The sequence below is a fragment of the Dendrobates tinctorius genome, unplaced genomic scaffold (genome assembly GCF_039654945.1).
Source record: "Dendrobates tinctorius isolate UK_male_01 unplaced genomic scaffold, ASM3965494v1 ptg000016l, whole genome shotgun sequence".
Taxonomy (NCBI): Eukaryota; Metazoa; Chordata; class Amphibia; order Anura; family Dendrobatidae; genus Dendrobates; species Dendrobates tinctorius.
In genome coordinates, this window is record NW_027361684.1 from 47,098,125 (window position 1) to 47,119,737 (window position 21,613).

Consider the following 21,613-nt stretch of genomic DNA (forward strand, 5'->3'; position numbering starts at 1 on the left):
CGAAAAAACATCACGTTGTCTTTTCATGGCCCTGTATTATAAAATTCTGTGATGCCCCTGTGAGTGCAAAATGCTCAGATCACCCTGAAATGAATTTCTTGATGAATATTGTTTTTGAAATTGTGTAACTCTTGGTGGGTTTCTGCGGTTCTGGCCCCTCAGGACTTCTACAAAGGCGACGTTGTGTCCACAATATAATCCAGCTATATTTGTGCTCCAGAAGTCAAATGGCGCTCTTCCCCTTCCAATCCTTGCTAGGTGCCCAAACAGCTGTTCCAGACCACATTCAGGGTACTGCTGCGTTTATGAAAGATTACGTAATAAATGGTCTTCACAGCCCGATTCTACAAAACTCTTGTGAAACACCTGTGGGTCCAGAATGCCCACTACACTCCTAGGTGAATTTTTTGAGTGATGTAGTTCCCAAAATGGGGTCACTTGGAAGGGGGAAGGTTCTGCTGTTCCTTAACCGTGAAGCTTTTCAAATGGGTTTTAAAGAAATGATGTAACAAATTGTAGGTTCATTTTCTCTGGTTACGCTTGTGAAAATGAATAAGTTGTCGCTAACTCAACGTTTTAATGGAAAACTGTAATTTTTTTTCATTCCCCTTTGAATTACTTCCTGTGATGCACCTGAAAGGTTAATAAACTTCCTGAATTTGGCATTGAATACTGTAGAGGGGTGCAGTTTACAAAATGGGGTCCTGTTTAGTTTTTAGGGGTTTTTTTGACACATCCCCTAAGTCATTTCAAAAGTGGTAAATGGACAACCCCTTTAAGGCTAGTTTCACACTAGCGTTTATGAGCGCAGCGACGGCCTGCGCACGGCCGCCGCTAAGCCCCTCCCCCTGCCACGCCTCCGCCGGTAGCTCCGCCCACAGGTGCATGACGCTGCATGCGCCCTGCGTCCCCTATCTTTATCACTGGGGGCGCAGTATGCGTTTGGCGGCGCATGCGCCTTTTTGACGGTGCGCCGACGCAACCAAACTGCAGCAGGTTGCGTTTGGCGCAGGTCGGCGCACCGTCAAAAGGACGCATGCGCCGCCAAACGCATACTGCGCATGGCCTGCGCCCCCAGTGATAAAGATAGAGGACGCAGGGCGCATGCAGCGTCATGCGCCGGTGGGCGGAGCTACCGGCGGAGGCGCGGCAGGGGGCGGGGCTTAGCGGCGGCCGTGCGCAGGCCGTCGCTGCGCTCATAAACGCTAGTGTGAAACTAGCCTAAGCAATTTCTCAGGAAATTTGTCACCGCTCAACCAATATAATCGCGCTCATCTCTCTGCAGATTATTGAATCCTGACACCTGAGCAGGAGATGTAATGGTCCAGACAAAGTGACATCTCTTAGGCTATGTGCACACGGTGCGGATTCTGCTACGGATCTGCAGCGTTTCAGGCTCTGCGGGTCCGCAGCAGATTTAGCTGCGTTGTACAGTACCATTGTTTTCAATGGTTGTCTCCAGTTTCGTAGAAATTGACGTGGATAACTGAGCTGAATAGTTGATATTCAATATATATAAATTGCATATTGTTGGTAGTTATTGGGGGGTTTCTTTGATTTTCAGGATATGAACTTGAAGCAGAGGTACTGCATACCTTTCCAGGTGTTCGGCAAACACATCAATAAATAGAAGTGAATTTAATGCATTGCCTCTGGCGAGTACTGTTATTAGCATGAGATAAAAGACAGTAATGATAAAGTAATTAACTCGCTTCATTAGATTAAACTGTACGATGCTCAATACGTAGTATTTCTGTGTGTGTGTGTGTGTGTGTGTATGTATGTATGTATGTGTATATATATATATATATATATATATGACCCTGTGATCATCTACATATTACCAATTTATATACCAAATGCAACCAAGCGTGCAAACCTTTCAAATACCATCATCCTGCATCGTATTTGAAGATTATTCCTGAATTCCTTCCTTCTGCTTTTTCCTCTTTTACCTCCAGTTCTACTAATTCCACAAAACGGTAGACAGTCGCAGTGCGTGCATTGCAGGGCTAGTTTACCTGCGCAGTGCATGCATCACAGGACTGGCTTACCTGTGCAGTGCATGCATCACAGGACTAGTTTACCTGCGTAGTGCCATAAGACTTGTAAATGCTCTCTGTGACATTACATATCCATCAAAAAGAATGGGTCAGATTGACTAATCTTGCCAGATATATAGCTGAAAATGCTACAAATTTAGTAGTGTCTCCCGTTAGATGGTAAATTTGATTGAATTAGAACCTCTTAGCACACGTCAGTCTTCTCTGGCGCATTGGATTTCACCCTTCCTTTTGCAGTCTCTACCAATCACCGCTCAGCAGCTGGTATAGCAGCCTCACATACGCTGTAAGACTGCGTGCACACGCTGCGGATTCACCTGCGGACTTTTCCATGCGGATCCGGAGGTAAAGTGACCTGTGGTTTTCCTGCGGATTGGCCAGCAGGTTTCCCCTGCGGTTTGAAACCTGGACAATGGAATAGGTGTCAAATGTCAAAGCGCAGAGGAATCCGCAGAAAGAATTGATATGCTGCGGATTTCAAACCGCAGCTTTTCCGCACGGAAAAATCCGCAGCGTGTGCACTGCGGATTTGAAAACCCATAGGATAACATTATACCGTACACTGCCTGCGGAACTGCTGCGGTTCCACAGGGCCAAATCCGCTGCAGATCCGCAGCAGAACCCGCAGCGTGTGCACATACCCTAATTGGCGGTATCTGGGAGGGAGGAATGAAAGTGCTGCCACAGAGAAGACTGAAGAAACACCCAGTTGGACTGCAAGCAGCGATCTGACATGATTGGGCACCAAAATCAACAATGGGGAAGAAGATCTCTGCAATGGAGCGACGCAGTGCATCACATTGGCCCTGAGGATTGCTGTCATGAGTGTTTGTTTTTTACCCTCATGGATTCATTGGGCAGAATGTATAGAAGCCATTATAACTGCAGATAAACAGATACTTTCTTCTGATATTATGTTATCCGTTTGGAAATCGGCTAAATGTTGTTCCCGCTCGTATTCTCGTTTCACCAATGGACATGAAGACTGGCTCCTCGGGCTGCTTGTTATGTACGGTATATCCTTCTTGTCACTTACGCCACGTCTATGATTCATCACGTGCAAGGGCCATTATTTTATTGCCACTTGAGCCTGATAAAGTAAATCTCATTGGACTGAACTCCTTAATGAGAATTTATCTTCAAGAGTCTTATTTCCACAAAGCATGTGATTCTGCCCCATTTCTTTGGTCACATTTTTTGTTTATTCTATCATTGGAAACATATCATCCGTCCGCACTGTTTTTTTACAGCTATACACTTTGATATTCATATCACTTACTTTGTTATTACAGCATGTGCGTGACAGATTTTCCTCAATTTCTTCTTTGTGCAGCAGCCAATTTTTTTTTTTATTAGGTTTTCTCAGATGTCTGGAATATCAGCACTGTCACCCTAGTAACAAATCTAGACATGAAAGGAAATATTTAATTACAGTAAGGTGTGCCTGGCGGAGCAATTTTATTATAACAGGCTTGAACTGACTATGGTAAAGATAAGGTGATGTTAAACCAATTTACGACATTGTATTGTGGCTGTGCTTTTACTAGAGCACATATGTCAAACTGTGGTCCGTGGGCCAAATCTGGCTCTCAGGATGATTATATTTTGCCCGTGATGCTGTCACCGTCCCTCCCCCCATTATGCTACATGGAGAATTATTTGGGGCCCATTATACTGTATGGAGGACTATATGAGGACATCATACTGTATGGAGGACTAAGTGACGTCCATTATACTGTGTGGGGATCAAAGTTGGGGCATCATACTGTGTTGAGGTCACCATACTTTTTTGGGGGGTACAGTAGGGTCATCATACCATGAATGTAGAGTACTGTGGAGGAATTCACTGTGGGAGGTATCATACTGTGTTTGGGAGAGCACTTTTGTTGCCATCATACTTTATTATATCTGTATTATTTATTCATTCAAGGTTTTTTTATATTTTTATATTTTGTGATTGCATATTTAAATTAGGGCATTAGACCTTATCCGTTTTACTGCTCTTACATAGCATATTATATTATTCCAGTATACCCCATTTTTTATTGTGTTTATTTTGTTTTAAGATCTATTAACTAAAATATACTTTGTTCGTGGGACAACCTCTTTTAAAGTGAACCTGTCAGCATGGTTTTGCTAAGTAACCTACAGACACTGTCAGGTTGGCAGTGTTAAACTGATTAAAATGATACCTGGGGTGAAGAAATCCGTCTTGTGGTTCTTGTATAATCAGTGTTAGAAGTTTTCAGTTAATGATACGCCCGTGCTCCAGGGCGGGACTGTAGGCAGAGTCGTATCTTCCTGCTCTAAAGCAGAGAAACCAAGGAAAGACCTGTCCACAGCCTGCCCCGAAGCACAAACAGTCTCTCTATGATGAGGAAGATAAGACCCTGCCTATATTCCCACCCCGGAGCACCAACATATCATTATCTAAAAACCTCCAACATTGATTACACAAGAACCACAAGATGGATTTCATCAACCGAGGTATCATTTTAAATATAACAGCGGCAACCTGACAGTGTCTGTAGGCTACTGTGCACAATCCTGGTGACCGGTTCGCTTTAAGTTTGTTTCAGTAAGAAAAAGTTCATCATGATATTTAATGATAAGGAAACAACTTCCTTAATTGTAGACCTTTTTTTAATATATATGAAGGTTGGCCAATGACTTTGTCTACGTTTTTTTATTTTGAGTATTTGAGTTTGACATTTATGGACTAGGGCAATAATGACATTAAACCCTCATACATGAGACTGTCCCTTTTCCTGTACATCTTGTTGTGTTACGTAATCTGGATATTCACACGTCTGTGTGTATTCACGAACACATTGCCATCCAATATCTACATGACTAAAGTATTTAATTCTATTTGATTAATCTGTCTCCCTGTAGGAATGAATGGAGAGTAAAAATACAAATATTCAGATGAATATATTACTATTTATATGATATCAGTTATATGTATCACTATATCTGTATGCAAGGTGTAAGGAAACCAATACATGGAAATCCATTAATAAAAACATTGGGCTAAAGTTTTGTTCACATCTGAAGATTTTCTGAAAGATTTCATGGAAATCGCAAGAGACTCCATCAGCCTCTTTTATAAATCTGTGAGGTCCATGTGGCATTTGTCCATGATGAGTGATACTACCAGTGCATTGTGATATCTTTTATTAAAAGGAATCTGTCAGCAGGTTTTTACTAGTTAATCTGAGAGCAGCATAACGTAGGGACAGAGTGCTTGACTCCGGGGATGTCATTTGCTCAGCAGCTTGTTTTAGTTTCAATGCGATCAGTGTTTTATCAGCAGGAAATTACAGTCCAGCTAATCTGTGTAACCCCGCCCCCACCACTGATTGACAGCTTGCTGACGATGTACAGCGTACATGGGAAGCAGGCAATCGGGTGTGGGCGGGGTTATACACAGCTCAGCCTTCTGAGCACTGCTACATGTATAGCAGAGAAAACTGATACATCACTGGAATCAGGGTCTCCACCCCTACATCATGCTCCTCTCATAGTACATAACAAAATCTGCTGACAGATACCCTTAAACTAAAAACATTTTCCTTTCTTGTGTCGTGTTGGTGGATTTATTAGGCAGTTATTTCAGATAGTGTTTTGTATTGATAGAACGCAGTTCCCTGCCCACAAGAAGGTGCAGAAATATATAGTGCCAAACATAACCTATTGAGAGCATGTGAACTGGTCCCTCAGACCACAAAGCGTAATCTAGACTTGTTGCCTAATACACTACATACCATAAGCCGAAGTGTTTCACCTAATATTGTTTTTGTCATTTTTGTTTGGAAACAGGAACTTAAGCTTCAAGAGGTACAAGTGGAGAATGCATGTCTTGTGGAAGAAAGGTCAAGGCTCTGCAGCAGAGTAAAGAGGGCAGCCAAGGTCAGCACAACGTCTAATGATCGAGTTGTAATATACCGTACTTTCCAAACTTCTGAGCAGATGAAATGAAAAAGGCCAAAACTCTGTAAAGTCCTTCCTCAGAACAGTCGAAAGCCACACGGCCTCACGGCTCAGCGTTGATTTTCTAATGGAAAAAGTCAGCAAGTTTCTCCTCCAACGCTCACTTAGAACTAAATATCTGCGCTTATTCTAATTTTGCGCTGCTAACCTTCTAACCTTCCATAAATCGTCCTGTTGCTTCACAATAGAAAAGTAGCACAAAGGCACATAGTATCCATTAGAGTTGGCTACAGTCGTCGTTAATTTGGCAACTGTGGATGGTAAAGAGCGTGTTGTTGTGCTTTGCACTACCCCAGTGCTGCTGCATCTAATGTTTGGTAACTTCTTAGTAACGTATGTAGCAGTGCTGGGTTACTGCAAACAGCGAGTGAGAACAGTCACAGAGGGATGTGGGATTCTGATATGAAGGCTGGGAAGTTTACCTCTGCCTTTACTAGAAAGTCATGTCCTTTATGGTGGCATTAAAGGGAACCTGTCAGCAGGATTGTGCACAGTAACCTACAGACAGTGTCAGGTCGGTGCCGTTATACTGAGTAAAATAATACCTTGGTTGGTGAAATCCGTCTTGTGGTTGTTGTGTAATCTTTATTTTCAGTTTTGAGTTAATGATATACCGTCCTGCGGGGCAGCCTGTGGGGGGTCTTAATGTGGTGCTCTGATTAGGTATTCATAATGCAGACTGCTGACAGGTCACTGATCCCTCAGTTTCCTGCCCCCTAGTTTACATAATATCTATATATACTGAAGAAATAAAAACCCTTCTGCAGGCAGGCGCCAGCCGTGGCACCTGCGCTCCAGCATGATCGCATGTTTAATGTCCCAATAATAGATGTGCTTCATATTATTGTGTATAGCGATCTGATAGCTGCTACTGCGCTGGCGCCATTTTTAAATTATTAATTTTTTTTATGCTTGATCAATAACATCAAGAATGGTGATTACTAGGGCAATAAACATTCGATTATGCTGTAGCACAGGTGCCACGTCTGGCTCCTGTCGGCAGAAGGGGTTTATTTATTTTTTATTTATTTTTTCTCCAGTATGTACAGTTCATTTATTATGTAAACTAGGGGCAGGTCAGTGAGGGACCAGAGACCTGTCAGCAGTCTGCATTAGGGTGTGTGCCCACGGTGCGGATTTTGCTGCGGATCCTCAAGCAATATACAGTACTATGTTAGCTAATGGCTTTTAAAAAACTGCAGTGCACATGCTGTGGATTTTCCCGCGCGACTTTGCTGCGGTTTGACACCTGTTTCATTGTACAGGTGTCAAAACGCAGGGGAAAACCGCAGGCAAATCCGCAAGTAAACCGCAGGTCATTTTACCTGCAAATCAGCGCGGAAAAATCCGCAGCTCAATCTGCACTGTGTGCACTCACCCTTATGAATACCTAATCAGAGCACCACATGAAGACCCCCTCCAGGCTGCCCCGCAGGATGGCATATCATTAACTCAAAAGTGAAAATAAAGATTACACAACAACCACAAGACTGATTTTATCAACCAAGGTATCATTGTAATCAGTATAACGGCACCAACCTGACACTGACTGTAGGTTACTGTGCACAATCCTGCTGACAGGTTCCCTTTAAGGACTCTTCTGGCCCTTTTTGATAATAAGTATAAGGGCCTTTTAACATTGTTTTTTTTTTCCTATATTCAGTGACACTATTGGGGCTTATGTCTGAACTTCCCCCAAAACTGGTTTTGACTATATGCGCTGATGGAGCCATTGATTATATCAATGCAGTCAGTCGCCATGTGCTCTGGTGTGCATAATTTTCATCCATATACATTCCTATTGGAGGTGGGCACCATGACGTAGGACAAAAACATAATGTGAAAGGGTCCTAATTATTTATAAAAGTCATCAGTCTTTGGGCGCCTACTAATTTTTTAAATAAAGAGAACAACCATAGATTGGTGATTGGAATCTGTAAGAAGTCACCAGGGTAAATTCCCCTGGTCCAGAAATGCACAGGATTTGTAATTCATTTGATTGTTGCTCGGTGTCTGACTGTTCATTGTTTTCTATAGGTCGAATCTGAAAATGCCGACTTGAAGAGACATCTAACTGAAGTGACTGAGCAACGGGATTCTGCTCTTGAGGAGATTCATAGATTGCAAAGCAAGCTGGAGAACCTGGAGCAAGTGCTTAAGGTTTGGATTCAAATTCAGGTTGATTTTACTCTGTCGCCTTATTGGGGGACACAGAACCGTGGGTGTTATGCTGCTGTCCACTAGGAGGCGACACTATGCATAATCTGAAAAAGATTAACTTTGGCTCCTCCTCTGCAGTATACACCCCTGGACGGCGTCAGCCTTCTCCAGTTTTTGCTTAGTGTCGCAAGGAGGCACACCTTTATTTCTTTTTTTCCTTTCGTCGGAACAGATGAAGAAAAGTGGGTCTCCAGCGAGACTCCCGGCATGGCTCCTTCCTTGGCCCCCTTTTTAGGGGTGCCCAGTTGAAGTAGAGATGGCGGTTTCCCATGTCGCTCCTTCCCCAGTCCCTCGGGTACTGGTCCGAAGTTGAGACCCCCCCCCCTCCTTCCCCAACCCCCTTCAGGGTCTGGGTTGAGGTTGAGGCAAGGATGAAGACCCCCTGACGGTGACAGACGCACCCTCCCTAATCCCCCGCAGGGGGCATTAGGTTGAGACGCCGCAGGTAGGGTCGGAGTACAGACAGCATTCTGCACCAGGGACCCCAGCCCAGCTGTGGGATCCTGCTGGGGCCGGGGGAGGGTGCAGGCAGACGTGGCACAGCAGAGACAGGGCTTTCTGCGCCCCTGCCTCTGCAGCAGCAGTGGCTCCATGGTGCTCCAGGGACCCCCCACACAGGAACCGCTAGCACTGCTGCCCCCACCGCTAGCCAGTCGCCCATTCTGGGGGGGTCCGGTGCAAATCCGACCCCCTCCCGGACTACCGCGCCGCTCTGGAGCCCTCCTGGGCATCAGGCCTCTAATTTAGACTGCGGCTTCGGCCTAGCCGAAGCCGCCGCCTTTTCCCCGCCCCTGGCCTGCCCCCCCGATGACGAAAATGACACTGCAGTGTCATAGAAGGGGCGGATCGAGGCAGGAAGGGCGCGCTTTTACATGACCCACCGCGCCCTTTTCCAGCTCTCCGCCCCCTTCCCTCTCCACCTCAGAATCCGGTGGCCATCTTGCTGCACCTGGAGGAAGGCAGCACAGAGTCTCCGGGGGGCACAGGACATGGGGCTTATCAGCGCTGGACCTAAGGGGAGCACCGGTGGGGTAAGATCACAGCTGGTTCCTTGGTACTCAGCTGTGAATTCTTATAACCTATAGCGCTCTCCTATTCCTTTTTCCTCTGCGTAGATACCCCTGTAGGGTCTCTATTAATCAGCCTAGGTACTATGTCGGGATCAAAGAAAAGAACCAGGCAAGACTGCTTTTATGCAGTCTGCACAGCCTGCAAGGCCACTCTCCCCAGCGGCAGCACGTATCCGCACTGCCGGGACTGTACCCGAAAAACCGGAGCAGAACCCCAAGAAGTCCCTACCAACGCTTCTGCGACCGCTACTGCGCCGGAATGGGCAACTCAGATGTCGCAGTCTATGACACAGTCTATAGATAACCTGAACATTACTGCAGGCTCTGCAGGGTCATGTCTCGGCTATGAACGTTACCCAGCAAAGGGACGTCCGGTCTCATGATCAGGGCGCTTCCGACAGTTCGAGGCGTAAGCGGACCCACAGGTCGCGTTCAGCTGTGTCCTCACATAGCAATAGGCCTTCCCCCTCCAGGGAAAGACACAGTGACCTCAGGTCACCGAGGCCGTCCCCTGATAGAGAAGGACAATGCGGATCTCCACAATGATCCCAGACTACGGGAAACCTCCGCTCTAGTTCGCCCGCTAGGGAGCTCCTTAGCGATGCGCAGGACTCAGAGGGCATATGTGACTCCAATTCAGATAACAAAACAGAGAACGCTTTGCTCCCTTGTCCCCCTAGCAATACTGCGATAGTTGAGGATATCGTCTCTTCCATCCTTCGGGTGCTGGACATTTCAGATCCAACCCCGGAAGCACCAGAACACAACATTTCCTTTGAAAGTGTTCAGAAACCATCGAAGGTCTTCCCTAATCACCCGGAATTTCAAAAAATCCTTTTTAAGCATTTTTCGCAGCCTGAGAAAAAATTCGCCAATCGCAAGTATTTGGAAGCAAAATACCCCTTTCCACAGAAAGACACCAAGGATTGGACAGATCCGCCTGAAGTGGACCCTCCAGTCTCTAGGCTGGCAGCACAAACGCTTCTCTCGCTGCCGGACAGATCAACCCTCAAGGACACGGCAGACAGACAAGTCGAAAGCATGGCTCGTTCAATCTTTGAAGCGGCAGGTGCCTCTTTGGCTCCCGCATTTGCTTCAGTCTGGGCAGCCAAGGCCATCATGGCTTGGGCTGCTCTATTGCAAAAGGGCCTTCAAGCTTCAAATCCTCAGATGGCGGACCAGGCGGTGCAAATTGCAGTGGTGGCAGATTACATGGTCCTTGCAGCGTTGGACTCTGCAAGAGGAATAGCGGGAATAGCATCAAACGCCATTACAATCCGGCGTATTCTCTGGCTAAGAGAATGGAAAGCGGATGCGGCCTCAAAAAAGTCCCTAACAAATCTCCCGTACTTCAGTGGCTGTCTTTTCGGTGAAAAGCTGGATACAATGATATCCAATGCTACCGGGGGCAAAAGTACTTCCCTCCCTCAACTAAGACCAAAACGCACGTTTAAAAGGCATAATCAATCTCGTTTCCGATCCTTTCGGAATTCTTCGGGCTGGTCCGTCTCGCGCCCAGCACAAAACCGTAATCGTTCCCCCCGCAGGGACAACACACGTGCGGCACAGAGGCCGGACAGGAACTGGCAATCAAAGGCAAGCCAGGCAAAACTTAAAGGAGGAAAACCTCAGACTTTTCCCTCGTCCTGCCTCATGCCCTCTCGAAGACACCCCACTTGTTGGCGGACGACTGCTACTCTTTCAGCAGGTCTGGCTGCCTATTACAGAAGACAAGTGGGTCAAGGAAATAGTGTCTTCAGGATACAAAATCGAGTTTACTACCAGCCCACCGCACAGGTTTTTTCCACCTGTCCCTCCAAAATCCCCGCTCAAAGCTCAGGCCTTCCGTCAAGCGGTTTCTTCCCTCCTGCGAGCAGGAGTCATAGTGCCAGTCCCAGCAGAAGAGCGCTTCCGAGGGTTCTACTCCAACCTGTTCGTGGTGCCCAAGAAGGGAGGCAGCGTCCGACCCATACTAGACCTCAAGCAACTCAACAAGTACGTTCGAGTTCGTCACTTCCGCATGGAATCCCTCCGGTCAATCGTTGCATCTATGGAAAAAGGAGAATATCTTGCCTCCATAGACATACAGGACGCATACCTGCATATACCGATTGCTCCCGCCCATCAGAGGTTTCTCAGATTCGCAATCAACCAAGACCATTATCAGTTTGTGGCCCTCCCGTTCGGTCTGGCCACGGCCCCCAGAACATTTACAAAGGTCATGGCAGCTACCATGGATGTTCTGCACTCCAGAGGCATAGTAGTCGTTCCATACCTGGACGACCTTCTCATCAAGGCCCCCACCCTCAAGGACTGCGAGGTCAACGTCTCGATCACGATCGACACTCTGACGTGCCTGGGATGGTTAGTCAATTTACGGAAGTCCTCGACTACCCCGAGTCAGTCTCTGACCTTCCTGGGGATGCTATTCGACACCTCCAAGGGTCTGGTGATCCTCCCCAGGGACAAGGCACTGGCTCTCCGTCTGGGAGTTGACACACTCCTCCGCAAATCCCCCAGATCTCTCCGGTATGCCATGAGAGTACTTGGCAGGATGGCAGCAGCAATGGAGGCGGTACCATTTGCCCAGTTTCACCTCAGACCCCTTCAACTGGCCATCCTCAAGTCCTGGGACAGGAATCCGTTCTCCCTCGACAGGGAGTTCCGGTTATCAGCAAACACCAGGAGGTCCCTGCACTGGTGGCTCAAGCCAACCTCGCTTGCAAGGGGAAAATCCTTTCTCTCCGGTCAATGGAAGGTTTTGACCACCGACGCAAGCCTTATGGGTTGGGGCGCGGTGCACCTACATCACAGAGCGCAAGGCAGGTGGTCACCAAGGGAATCGACCATGCCCATCAACATCCTGGAAATTCGGGCCAGCTTCCTGGCGTTGCAAGCCTTCCATCACTTGCTGGCAGACTTTCATATCAGAGTACAGTCGGACAATGCCACGGCAGTGGCATACGTGAACCATCAAGGCGGCACCCGCAGCATCCAGGCGATGACCGAAGTAACGCGTATCCTACAGTGGGCGGAGGATGCAAGGTCGGTACTCTCCGCGGTCCACATTCCGGGCGTGGACAACTGGGAAGCCGACTATCTCAGCCGACAAGGAATGGACTCGGGGGGAATGGTCTCTCCATCCCGAAGTCTTCGGTCAGATCTGTCATCGTTGGGGGACCCCGGACGTGGATCTGATGGCATCCCATCTCAATGCCAAGGTTCCCAATTTCATGGCCAGGACGCGCGATTCGCGATCGCTCGGAGCAGATGCCCTGGTTCAGGACTGGACCCAGTTCCAGCTTCTGTACATTTTTCCACCCCTCCCCCTGATCTCCAGAGTCCTGAGGAAGATCAAACAAGAGGGTGTTCCCACCATTCTGATCGCTCCAGACGGGCCCAGGCGTACATGGTACTCCGACGTCGTGCAACTCACAGCAGACGCTCCCTGGCGTCTCCCCACACGTCCCGACCTCCTGTCACAAGGCCCGTTCTTCCACCAGAACTCAGGGGCTCTCAATTTGACGGCGTGGCCATTGAGACCTGGGTTTTGACCCAAGCAGGTTTTTCACTGGACGTTGTTAAAACCATGATCAGGGCTCGAAAGCCAACTTCAGCCAGGATTTACTATCGTACCTGGAAGGTTTTTCTTCACATGGTGCGACTCTCGTGGGCAGATTCCACTTCCCTATTCTCTTCCAAAGGCCCTCGGGTTCCTTCAGTCAGGCCTGGACGCCGGGCTATCCCTGGGCTCGCTGAAGAGCCAGGTGTCAGCGCTTTCAGTGCTCTTTCAGAGGCGTATTGCTAACAAGCCGCAAGTGTAGACTTTTCTCCAAGGGGTTTCCCGATTGGTTCCCCCCTACAAACGTCCGTTGGAGACGTGGGACCTCAACCTGGTCTTGACAGCACTACAGTCACCTCCTTTTGAACCCCTTAGGGTGGTCTCACTCCGCTTTCTCCCTCACCCATGACAGCACCACGGAGAGAGGGGATCCGCCCTTCAGGGACAGGAACCTACAGATAAAAAGGGCGGTACCTCTCCTCCGCCTTCAGTTGGGTTCCTGTCCCTGACGGAGGGACCCACAGGACGGTACCTTTCGTGTGTCCAGGATCCGGGGCCGGCCTGACCGGTGGTGGCAGCGGGAAGGCCCCTGCCTCGGGAAGGTGCGGTGCCCGAAGCCGCCACTGCTGGGGCCCATGCGGGCTGCCGGGTGAGCGGGCGGGAGTGACGCCGGAGCCGCCGCTCCGGAGAGGAAGTCGGGGCTCGTGGGGACCCGGTAAACATGCGGGCGGCGCCGGGTTACAGAGGTGTACCAAGATGGCGGCCGCCCCGGAAGTAGAAGCCGGCTTCCGGGTCCCTAGAACCGGCGGCAGGAGCGCTCTCCCGGGGACCGCGGTGCAGGATGGGAGCGGTGACGCCAGCCGGGAAATTTTAAAATGGTGGCTGCACAAGCGCTCCAGGCTGGAGGCGATCCTGAAGGGGATAGTGACCAGCAACAGGAGCAGCAAGCCAGGCAGCAGCTTTAGCAGCAGCAGCACCACCACCACAATCATCGTCAAAAGAACGCAGTACAGATGGTCGTTCCAGTAGTCACTCCACGCAGCATAGCACGTCAGCTGCAAGGAGCAAATCGCCACCAGGAGTGCAGCCTATTCAGGACCTGACTCCATCTCCCGAATCGATACCTGCAGCCGCATACCTTTGGGTGAGTGATCTTCGTGAATGTTCACCATTGTATTAAAAGTTCCATTTCCCTTACTAGGGAAAGAAGGGGAAAAGAAAAGGGGTGCCCCACTTGTGCTAGTCCCCTACCTATTTCTTGAGAGAGTGGTTCTACACCTCAGAGCCAGCTGCCACCTTCACCATCTCACTCTGCTGCGGACACCAGGCAGCCAGAGTTCAACACCAGTTTCAGCAGTGGCTTCAAGCCAGCTGGTAACTCCACCAGGTTTCTGCAGTGGCTTCACAAGACGCTATCACCAACACCTGCCTAGACCATGTGACCCCATGGGAAAAGGGAATGGTCAAATGATCAGGGGCCAAAAACTGCTATAACCCCAGTGACCACCGGGGGCAAAAGCCAAAGCAAAGAAAACATCGAGTGCGAAAAAAAAAAAAAAAAAACGGAACCATGTACAAAAGAAATCCTCTGTTAGGAAACTCCGGATTTGGCCTCTGACCTAAAAGCTGCGATTAAATTGGAGGTCAGAGTGCCCTTATATCCCTTAAGCATAGGGACAAATCAAAAAAAAAAAAAAAGAAAGACACAATAGTGATTTCCCAGTCAGATTCCTCGACATCGGGAGAAATCACGTCAAAACCCTCAGATTCCAGTTCCTCATCCTCAGACGAGGAAACAGAGGGGCGTCACTGCTTCCCCCTAGACGAGGTGGACAAACTAGTGAAAGCGGTAACGTCTACCATGGGGGTGCTGGACCCTAGGCCGGATAAAACAGTCCAGGACATAATGTTCGGGGGACTGGGCCAGAAAAGGCGCGGAGAGTGTTCCCGCTAAATGAAAATGTGCGGGGTCTAATCAAAAAGAATGGGATAAACCGGACAGGAAAAACACCACGGTCCCTTCCCTTAAAAGGAAATATCCCTGTGAGGAAAGGGGCCCGAAGCTCGATGTAGCTGTCGCAAAGGCCTCAAAAAAAAAAAAAAAAAAAATTTTGCCCTCCCCTTTGAGGACATGGGCACCCTCAGGGGTCCCCTAGATAAAAAGGCAGATACCTTTCTTAAAGGTGCAGGGCAGTTAGCTGGAGGTAACCTCAGGCCAGCCATAGCGGGACGCCAAGCGATAAAATCCTAGACTCTATCCCAGTAATAAGGGGAGCGGCTGCCTTCCTAGCGGACTCATCCGCAGACTCAGTCTGGTTATCGTCCAAAGCAGCAGCACTCTCAAATGCAGCTAAGAGGCCCTTTCGGAATAGAAAGTTTCTTTTGCGGAGACCACCGAGAGAGCAAAGTGGGCTGACAAGAGAAGAGATAGAGGGTTCCTCCTCGGCAACTTGTCCTGAGACAAAAAGCCCTCTAGGTGACAGTTTGCTCAGGGTGGGGGGAAGGTTAACCCTTTTTTCTCCCAGCCTGGAAAAGAATATCAAACAACCCATGGACAGTAAACCCCTAATCCAGGAGGGCCTAAGGATAAACTTCTCTCCCTCCCGCCTCAAAAGTATGTAATGACTCCGCTAAGATCCAGTATGCAAGAGCAGAAAGCCCTAGGAAACGAAGTCCTAAGCCTGGTAGAAAAAGGAGCCCTCCAGGAGGTTCCCCTGCAGGGAAGGGGCAAGGGGTTTTACTCCCCTCTTTTTCCTGGTGACCAAGCCAGGCGGCAGGTTTCAGACAATTATAAATTTAAAAAAAAAAAAAAAAAAAATTTTTTTTGGAGTCAATCAGGTCCACCACCAATCTCGGTGTTGGATCTCAGCGACGCCTATTATCACATCCCCATTCACAAAAACTCCAGGAAATATCTCAGGTTAGCTGTCTCGATAAAGGGCGAGATAAGAGAACTCCAGTATAGAGCCTTGCCATTCGGAATATCTGTAGCTCCACGGGCAGAGATGATGGCCCATATAAGGGAGCAAGACATAATATTAATCCCGTATCTGGACTATTTTTTATTAGCAACCAGCTTGGTTCAAAAACGCTGGGAACAGGGGGACAGAGTGATGGGCACTCTGCAAGGCCTGGGCTGGCTCCTGAATCTAAAAAATCAAGATCAGAGCCCAGCAGAGTACAGGAATTCTTGGGTCTAATATTGGACTCAAACATTCAAGAGTGCCGCCTCCCAGACCGCAAGAAGGAGAAAATCGCTCAAATTGTAACAAGAGCCATCCAAAATCCCTCCATGACATTAAGAAAAGCGATGTCACGACTAGGTTCTCGCTCCGCCTGCCTGCCAGCAGTCCAATGGGCTCAGTTACACACGAGAGTTCTACAGTGGGATGTACTAGCCAACTAGTCTGCAGTAGGGGGACACCTAGAGGGTCGTATTACCCTAAATTCAAAAACTACTCATTCCCTAACCTGGTGGAAAAGCCAAGACAACCCTTCCAAAGGGATCCCCTGGGTAACAAAAAATAACACACATAGCTACCACATATGCCAGTCCCACAGGGTGGGGAGCACACATGAACAACGAAGTGGCCCAGGGTACGTGGGGAGTTCAAGAATTAGAAGCCTCCTCGAACCAGTGAGAGCTCTTAGCAGTGGGCTACGCATTAGTACACTTCTTACCCCTGCTCCGGGGTCATCATGTCCGCATATTTCGGACAATCGAGTTACAATAGCATATATAAATCATCAGGGGGGAACCAGGTCCCGAGCCCTAATGGAAACATTCTCCAGAGTCCTCAAATTAGCAGAGGCAAACCTGCTATCTCTGTCACCACTACACATCCGGGGCACGGAGAATCAAAGGGCAGACTTTCTAAGTCGCTCCCAATTATGACAAGGGGAATGGGTCCTAAAGCGGTCCGTTTTTCGGCAGATTGTAAAAATGTGGGGGGACCCGGGCATAGATCTGTTTGCCGACTTCAGAAACAAAAAGTGGAAACTTTCTGCTCCATAGACCCCAGGGGGAATCCTCTAGCTCTGGACGCCTTCATACTCCCATGGACATGGGGCCTAACATATGCCTTTCCCCCGATCATGCTGATCCCAGCAGTGTTAAGAAAAGTCAGAGAGGATGGGGCAGGAATGATTTTAATAGCCCCCTTCTGGCCCAAAAGAACCTGGTTCTCCTGGCTAAGAATATTCTCTCTAACCGACCCATGGATCCTCCCAGATCTCCTGGACCTGCTATCGCAGGGGCCAGTGTTACACCCTCAGGCAGGGAGATTCCATTTAACAGCATGGAATTTGAGAGGGCACTGATGAGAGACAGAGGAATTTCAGAGAACCTGATAACTACACTACAAAAAAAAAAAAAAAAAGAGAGAAAAAATTCTTATCCACTTCGGAGGTAAAGGTTCAGGATGAGGTTCACATTGACAAAATCCTAGAATTTCTACAAAAGGGCCTAGAACAGGGTCTAGCGGTCAACACATTAAAGGTACAAGTAGAGGCCTTGGGCACCTTTATAACCATAATGTGGTAGGTAATCCCTGGGTGACAGATTACTAAGGCCGTATCCAGATCCGGGCCGATAGCTAATCAAAGATTACAATCATGGGATCTAAATCTTGTACTATCCACGCTAACAGGCCCTCCATTCGAACCTCTTCACTCAGCATCCCTAAGAATCCTGTCGTTAAAAACAGTGCTTCTTTTGGCGCTAACATCAGCTCGCAGAGTGAGCGATATGCAAGCTTTATCAGTAGGGCCACCTTTCACAAAGATTCTAGATGATAGGGTCATTTTAAAGCCTGACCTGGCATATCTACCCAAAGTGTCATCACACTTCTATAAGTCCCAAGAGGTAGTCCTTCCTTCATTCTGCCCAAATCCTAAAAAGAAGGGAGAAGACAAATTCCACACCTTAGACGTGATGAGGTGCCTAGTGCAGTATCTAGAGGCCACCAAGAAATGTAGGAAGGAAGGCTCTCTCCTTGTGTGTTTTCAGGGACCTTGGAAGGGACTCAAAGCATCTAAGAGTACCCTGGAAAGGTGCATAAGGGATGCGATTGCCCTGGCATATTCATCCAGTGAAAATACCATTCCGGAAGGGTTGAGAGCCCATTCCACAGGAGTGATGGTGACCTCATGGGCTGAAAGATCTGAGGTATCAATAGAAAAAATCTGTAAGGCGGCCACCTGGTCATCACCTTCGACCTTTTTTAGGCACTATAGATTAGATCTAGCCTCTACGTCTGACCTGACCTTCGGGAGTAGGGTCCTTCAGGCGGTGGTCCCTCCCTAAGCTACCAATCTCTGTAATTCTCTCCGTGGTGCTGTCATGGGTGAGGGAGAATAGCTTAGTTACTCACCGATAACGGTGTTTCTCAGAACCCATGACAGCACCCGCTTATTCCCCTCCCCTTCACGAGTGTGGTGGGCACGTTTTACTGTTAGTAGAGTGTTTCCGTTTAGACACGGTGCTTCTGATAATAAGCAATATTATAATGTTATGCATATATTTCTGTTGTCTAACTAACCTGGAGACCCTCTGATGCTCTGTAACCAACTGAAGGCGGAGGAGAGGTACCGCCCTTTTTATCTGTAGGTTCCTGTCCCTGAAGGGCGGATCCCCTCTCTCCGTGGTGCTGTCATGGGTTCTGAGAAACACCGTTATCGGTGAGTAACTAAGCTATTCTATCGCAGAAAGTGGTTTTCCTGGTGGCAATCACCTCGCTATGCAGGGTGTCTGAACTTTCAGCTCTTTCCTGCAGACAACCCTTCCTGGTTTTTCATCAGGACAAGGTGGTTCTCCGTACAGTACCATCCTTCCTTCCGAAGGTCGTGTCCAGCTTCCACCTCAATGAGGAAATATCACTACCGTCTCTTTGCCCGGCTCCCGTTCATAGGGTAGAGAAGGCTCTGCATACGCTTGACCTTGTCAGGGCATTGAGTGTTTACGTGTCTAGGACTGCTCCTTTCCGGAAGTCTGATTCACTTTTCCTTCTTCCAGAAGGCGTTCGCAAGGGCCTACCGGCTTCCAAAGCCACCCTTGCTAGGTGGATCAAGTCCACCATTCAAGAGGCTTACCGCCTCAACAATTCTCCTCTTCCGGCCGGTATCACGGCACACTCTACGCGGGCGGTAGGGGCCTCTTGGGCCATTCGGCATCAAGCCTCAGCACATCAAGTGTGTAAGGCAGCCACTTGGACTAGCCTGCACACATTTACAAAACACTACAGAGTGCATACCCAGTCCTCAGCGGATGCGAGCCCGGGTAGACGGGTCCTGCAGGCGGCAGTACTCCAAGTCTAGGGGACTGTCAGCACAATATTCGTCCACTGCTTCCCACCCAGGGACTGCTTTAGGACGTCCCACGGTTCTGTGTCCCCCAATAAGGCGACAGAGTAAAGGAGATTTTTGTGTACTCACCGTAAAATCTCTTTCTCTTAGCCTTTAATTGGGGGACACAGCTCCCACCCTGTAGCCCTTGCGGGCCGTTGTTACGGTTGGGTTCTCATATTGTTGTTTGAGCCTGTTTATAGTAGCCTTTTTTTTTTTTACAGGCATGGTTATGTTTCTGGTATATTCCTCCTAATGCTTTTGCACAAAACTGGAGAAGGCTGACGCCGTCCAGGGGTGTATACTGCAGAGGAGGAGCCAAAGTTAATCTTTTTCACATTATGCATAGTGTCGCCTCCTAGTGGACAGCAGCATAACACCCACGGTTCTGTGTCCCCCAATTAAAGGCTAAGAGAAAGAGATTTTACGGTGAGTACACAAAAATCTCCTTTTTTTTTTTTTTTTTTTTTTCAAGTAACACAAAAAAAATCTATCATCAATACAAGCGAGAACAATTTAATTCAGTATCTAAAATCTCTAATCTGTGGCACCTTTACAGGAGAACGTGTTTCACTACAAACAACTCCTATCACAAATAGAAAAAGTCTATTAGGAACCAGTTATAACTTACAGGCAGAGTTTCCCTTTTTAGTAGCTCATCAATAAAACCTCTCATAGACATTTAGAAAACTGTGTACCTCGCTGCAGGGGTATGTTCAGCCGTGACATTCATGGTCTCTGCTATAAGCATGATCTCTTCATAAACTTTGGTGTTAATTTCTTATACACAAAATCTATTGTAATAGATTTAGATGATGAAAACCTTATCGATCAGACTTTGCCACAATAAGCCGGCGCATAAACCAGGGAAGGATGAATGGGAAACAGAACTAATTAGCCCAGCTGAGTGTATGGTGCAAATACGTTCTCTTATTAACCCCTTCACACCGTAGCCCTTTTCGTTTTTGCGTTTCCATTTTTCGCTCCCCTTCTTCCCAGAGCCATAGCTTTTTCTATTTTTCCGTCAATATAGCCATGTGAGGGTTTGTTGTTTGCGGGACGAGTTGTACTTTTGAACGACACCATTGGTTTTACCATATTGTGTACTCGAAAACGGGGGTAAAAAATTGCAAGTGCGATGAAATTGCTAAAAAAGTGCAATTCCAGAACGGATTTTTGGATTTTTTTTTACCATGTTCACCCAATGCTTTATAGTGACCTGCCATTCTGATTCTCCAGGTCATTTTGAGTTCGTAGATACCAAACATGTATAGGTTGTCTTTTATTTAAATAATGAAAAAAAAAAGTTTGTTAAAAAAAATTGCATCATTTTCCGAGACCCGTAGCATCTCCATTTTTCATGATCTCGAGCTGGGTGAGGGCTTATTTTTTGCATGCCGAGCTGACGTTTTTAATGATACCATTTTGATGTGGATTCGATCTCTTGATCGCCCGTTATTGCATTTTAATTCAATGTTGCGGTGACCAAAAAAAAACGTAATTCTGGCGTTTTGACTTTTTTGCTACGCTGTTTACAGATCGGATTAATTATTTTTATAGCTTGATAGATCAAGCGAGTCTTAACGTGACAATAACAAATATATGTTAAATTTTTTTATTTTATTTTGAATGGGGCAAATGGGGGTGATTTGAACTTTTAGATTTTTTTATTTTTTTAATATTTTTAAAAACATTTTTTCTTACTTTTTGCATGCTTCAAAAGTCTTCTTTGGAGACTAGAAGCTGCAGTTGTCCAATCGCCTCTGCTACACACAGGCGATAAGATCGCGTGTGTGTATCAGAAATGCTCACTTGCTATGAGCACCGACCGCTGGGCGGCGCTAATAGCAATCTGGCAATGACAACCACAGGGGTCTCCTGCAGACCACGGGTTGTCATGTCAACCCATCGGCGACCCGATGTGACACTGGCACCTATGGGCGGAATTAGTGACACGCTTCCGGCGCGATCACATTAAATTCCGCTGTCAGAGATTAACAGCAGCATTTAACGGGTTAACAGCCGTGGGTGGATCGCCATTCCACCCGTGGCTGTTAGGGGCACATGTCAGCTGTTCGTAACAGCTGACATGTGCCGGGAAAGATGTGGGTTCAGGGCCGGAGCCAACTTCAAATGGAGGGACACGATATGCGCTGTACATGTACGGCGTATGTCGTGAAGGGGTTAAAACATCTGATATCCCAATGTATCTGTCATAGAATAAAAGAGGGCTCTGTCAACCTCATGTAATAAATGGCTGTCGACTAAATGCTCCCGATTCCCCGTGAACAACCACACATGGATTGAGTCCCCGCTTATCTCCAGGAAAAAGGAGTGGACATGATGAAATCAAAGAAGATTTA

The 21,613-nt window shown here is 47.6% G+C and overlaps 1 protein-coding gene across 6 annotated transcripts in view; it reads left to right on the forward strand.

Annotated features, from left to right (window-relative positions):
• TSPOAP1 (TSPO associated protein 1) overlaps positions 1-21,613 on the forward strand; it is a 249,670-nt gene that overhangs the window by 149,597 nt on the left and 78,460 nt on the right. For all 6 annotated transcript variants that reach the window (XM_073565801.1, XM_073565798.1, XM_073565797.1 and 3 more), the window contains exons 8-9: positions 5,886-5,975; positions 8,094-8,216. In XM_073565801.1, the coding sequence (XP_073421902.1) occupies positions 5,886-5,975; positions 8,094-8,216 (213 nt within the window). The remainder of the gene's footprint in view (positions 1-5,885; positions 5,976-8,093; positions 8,217-21,613) is intronic.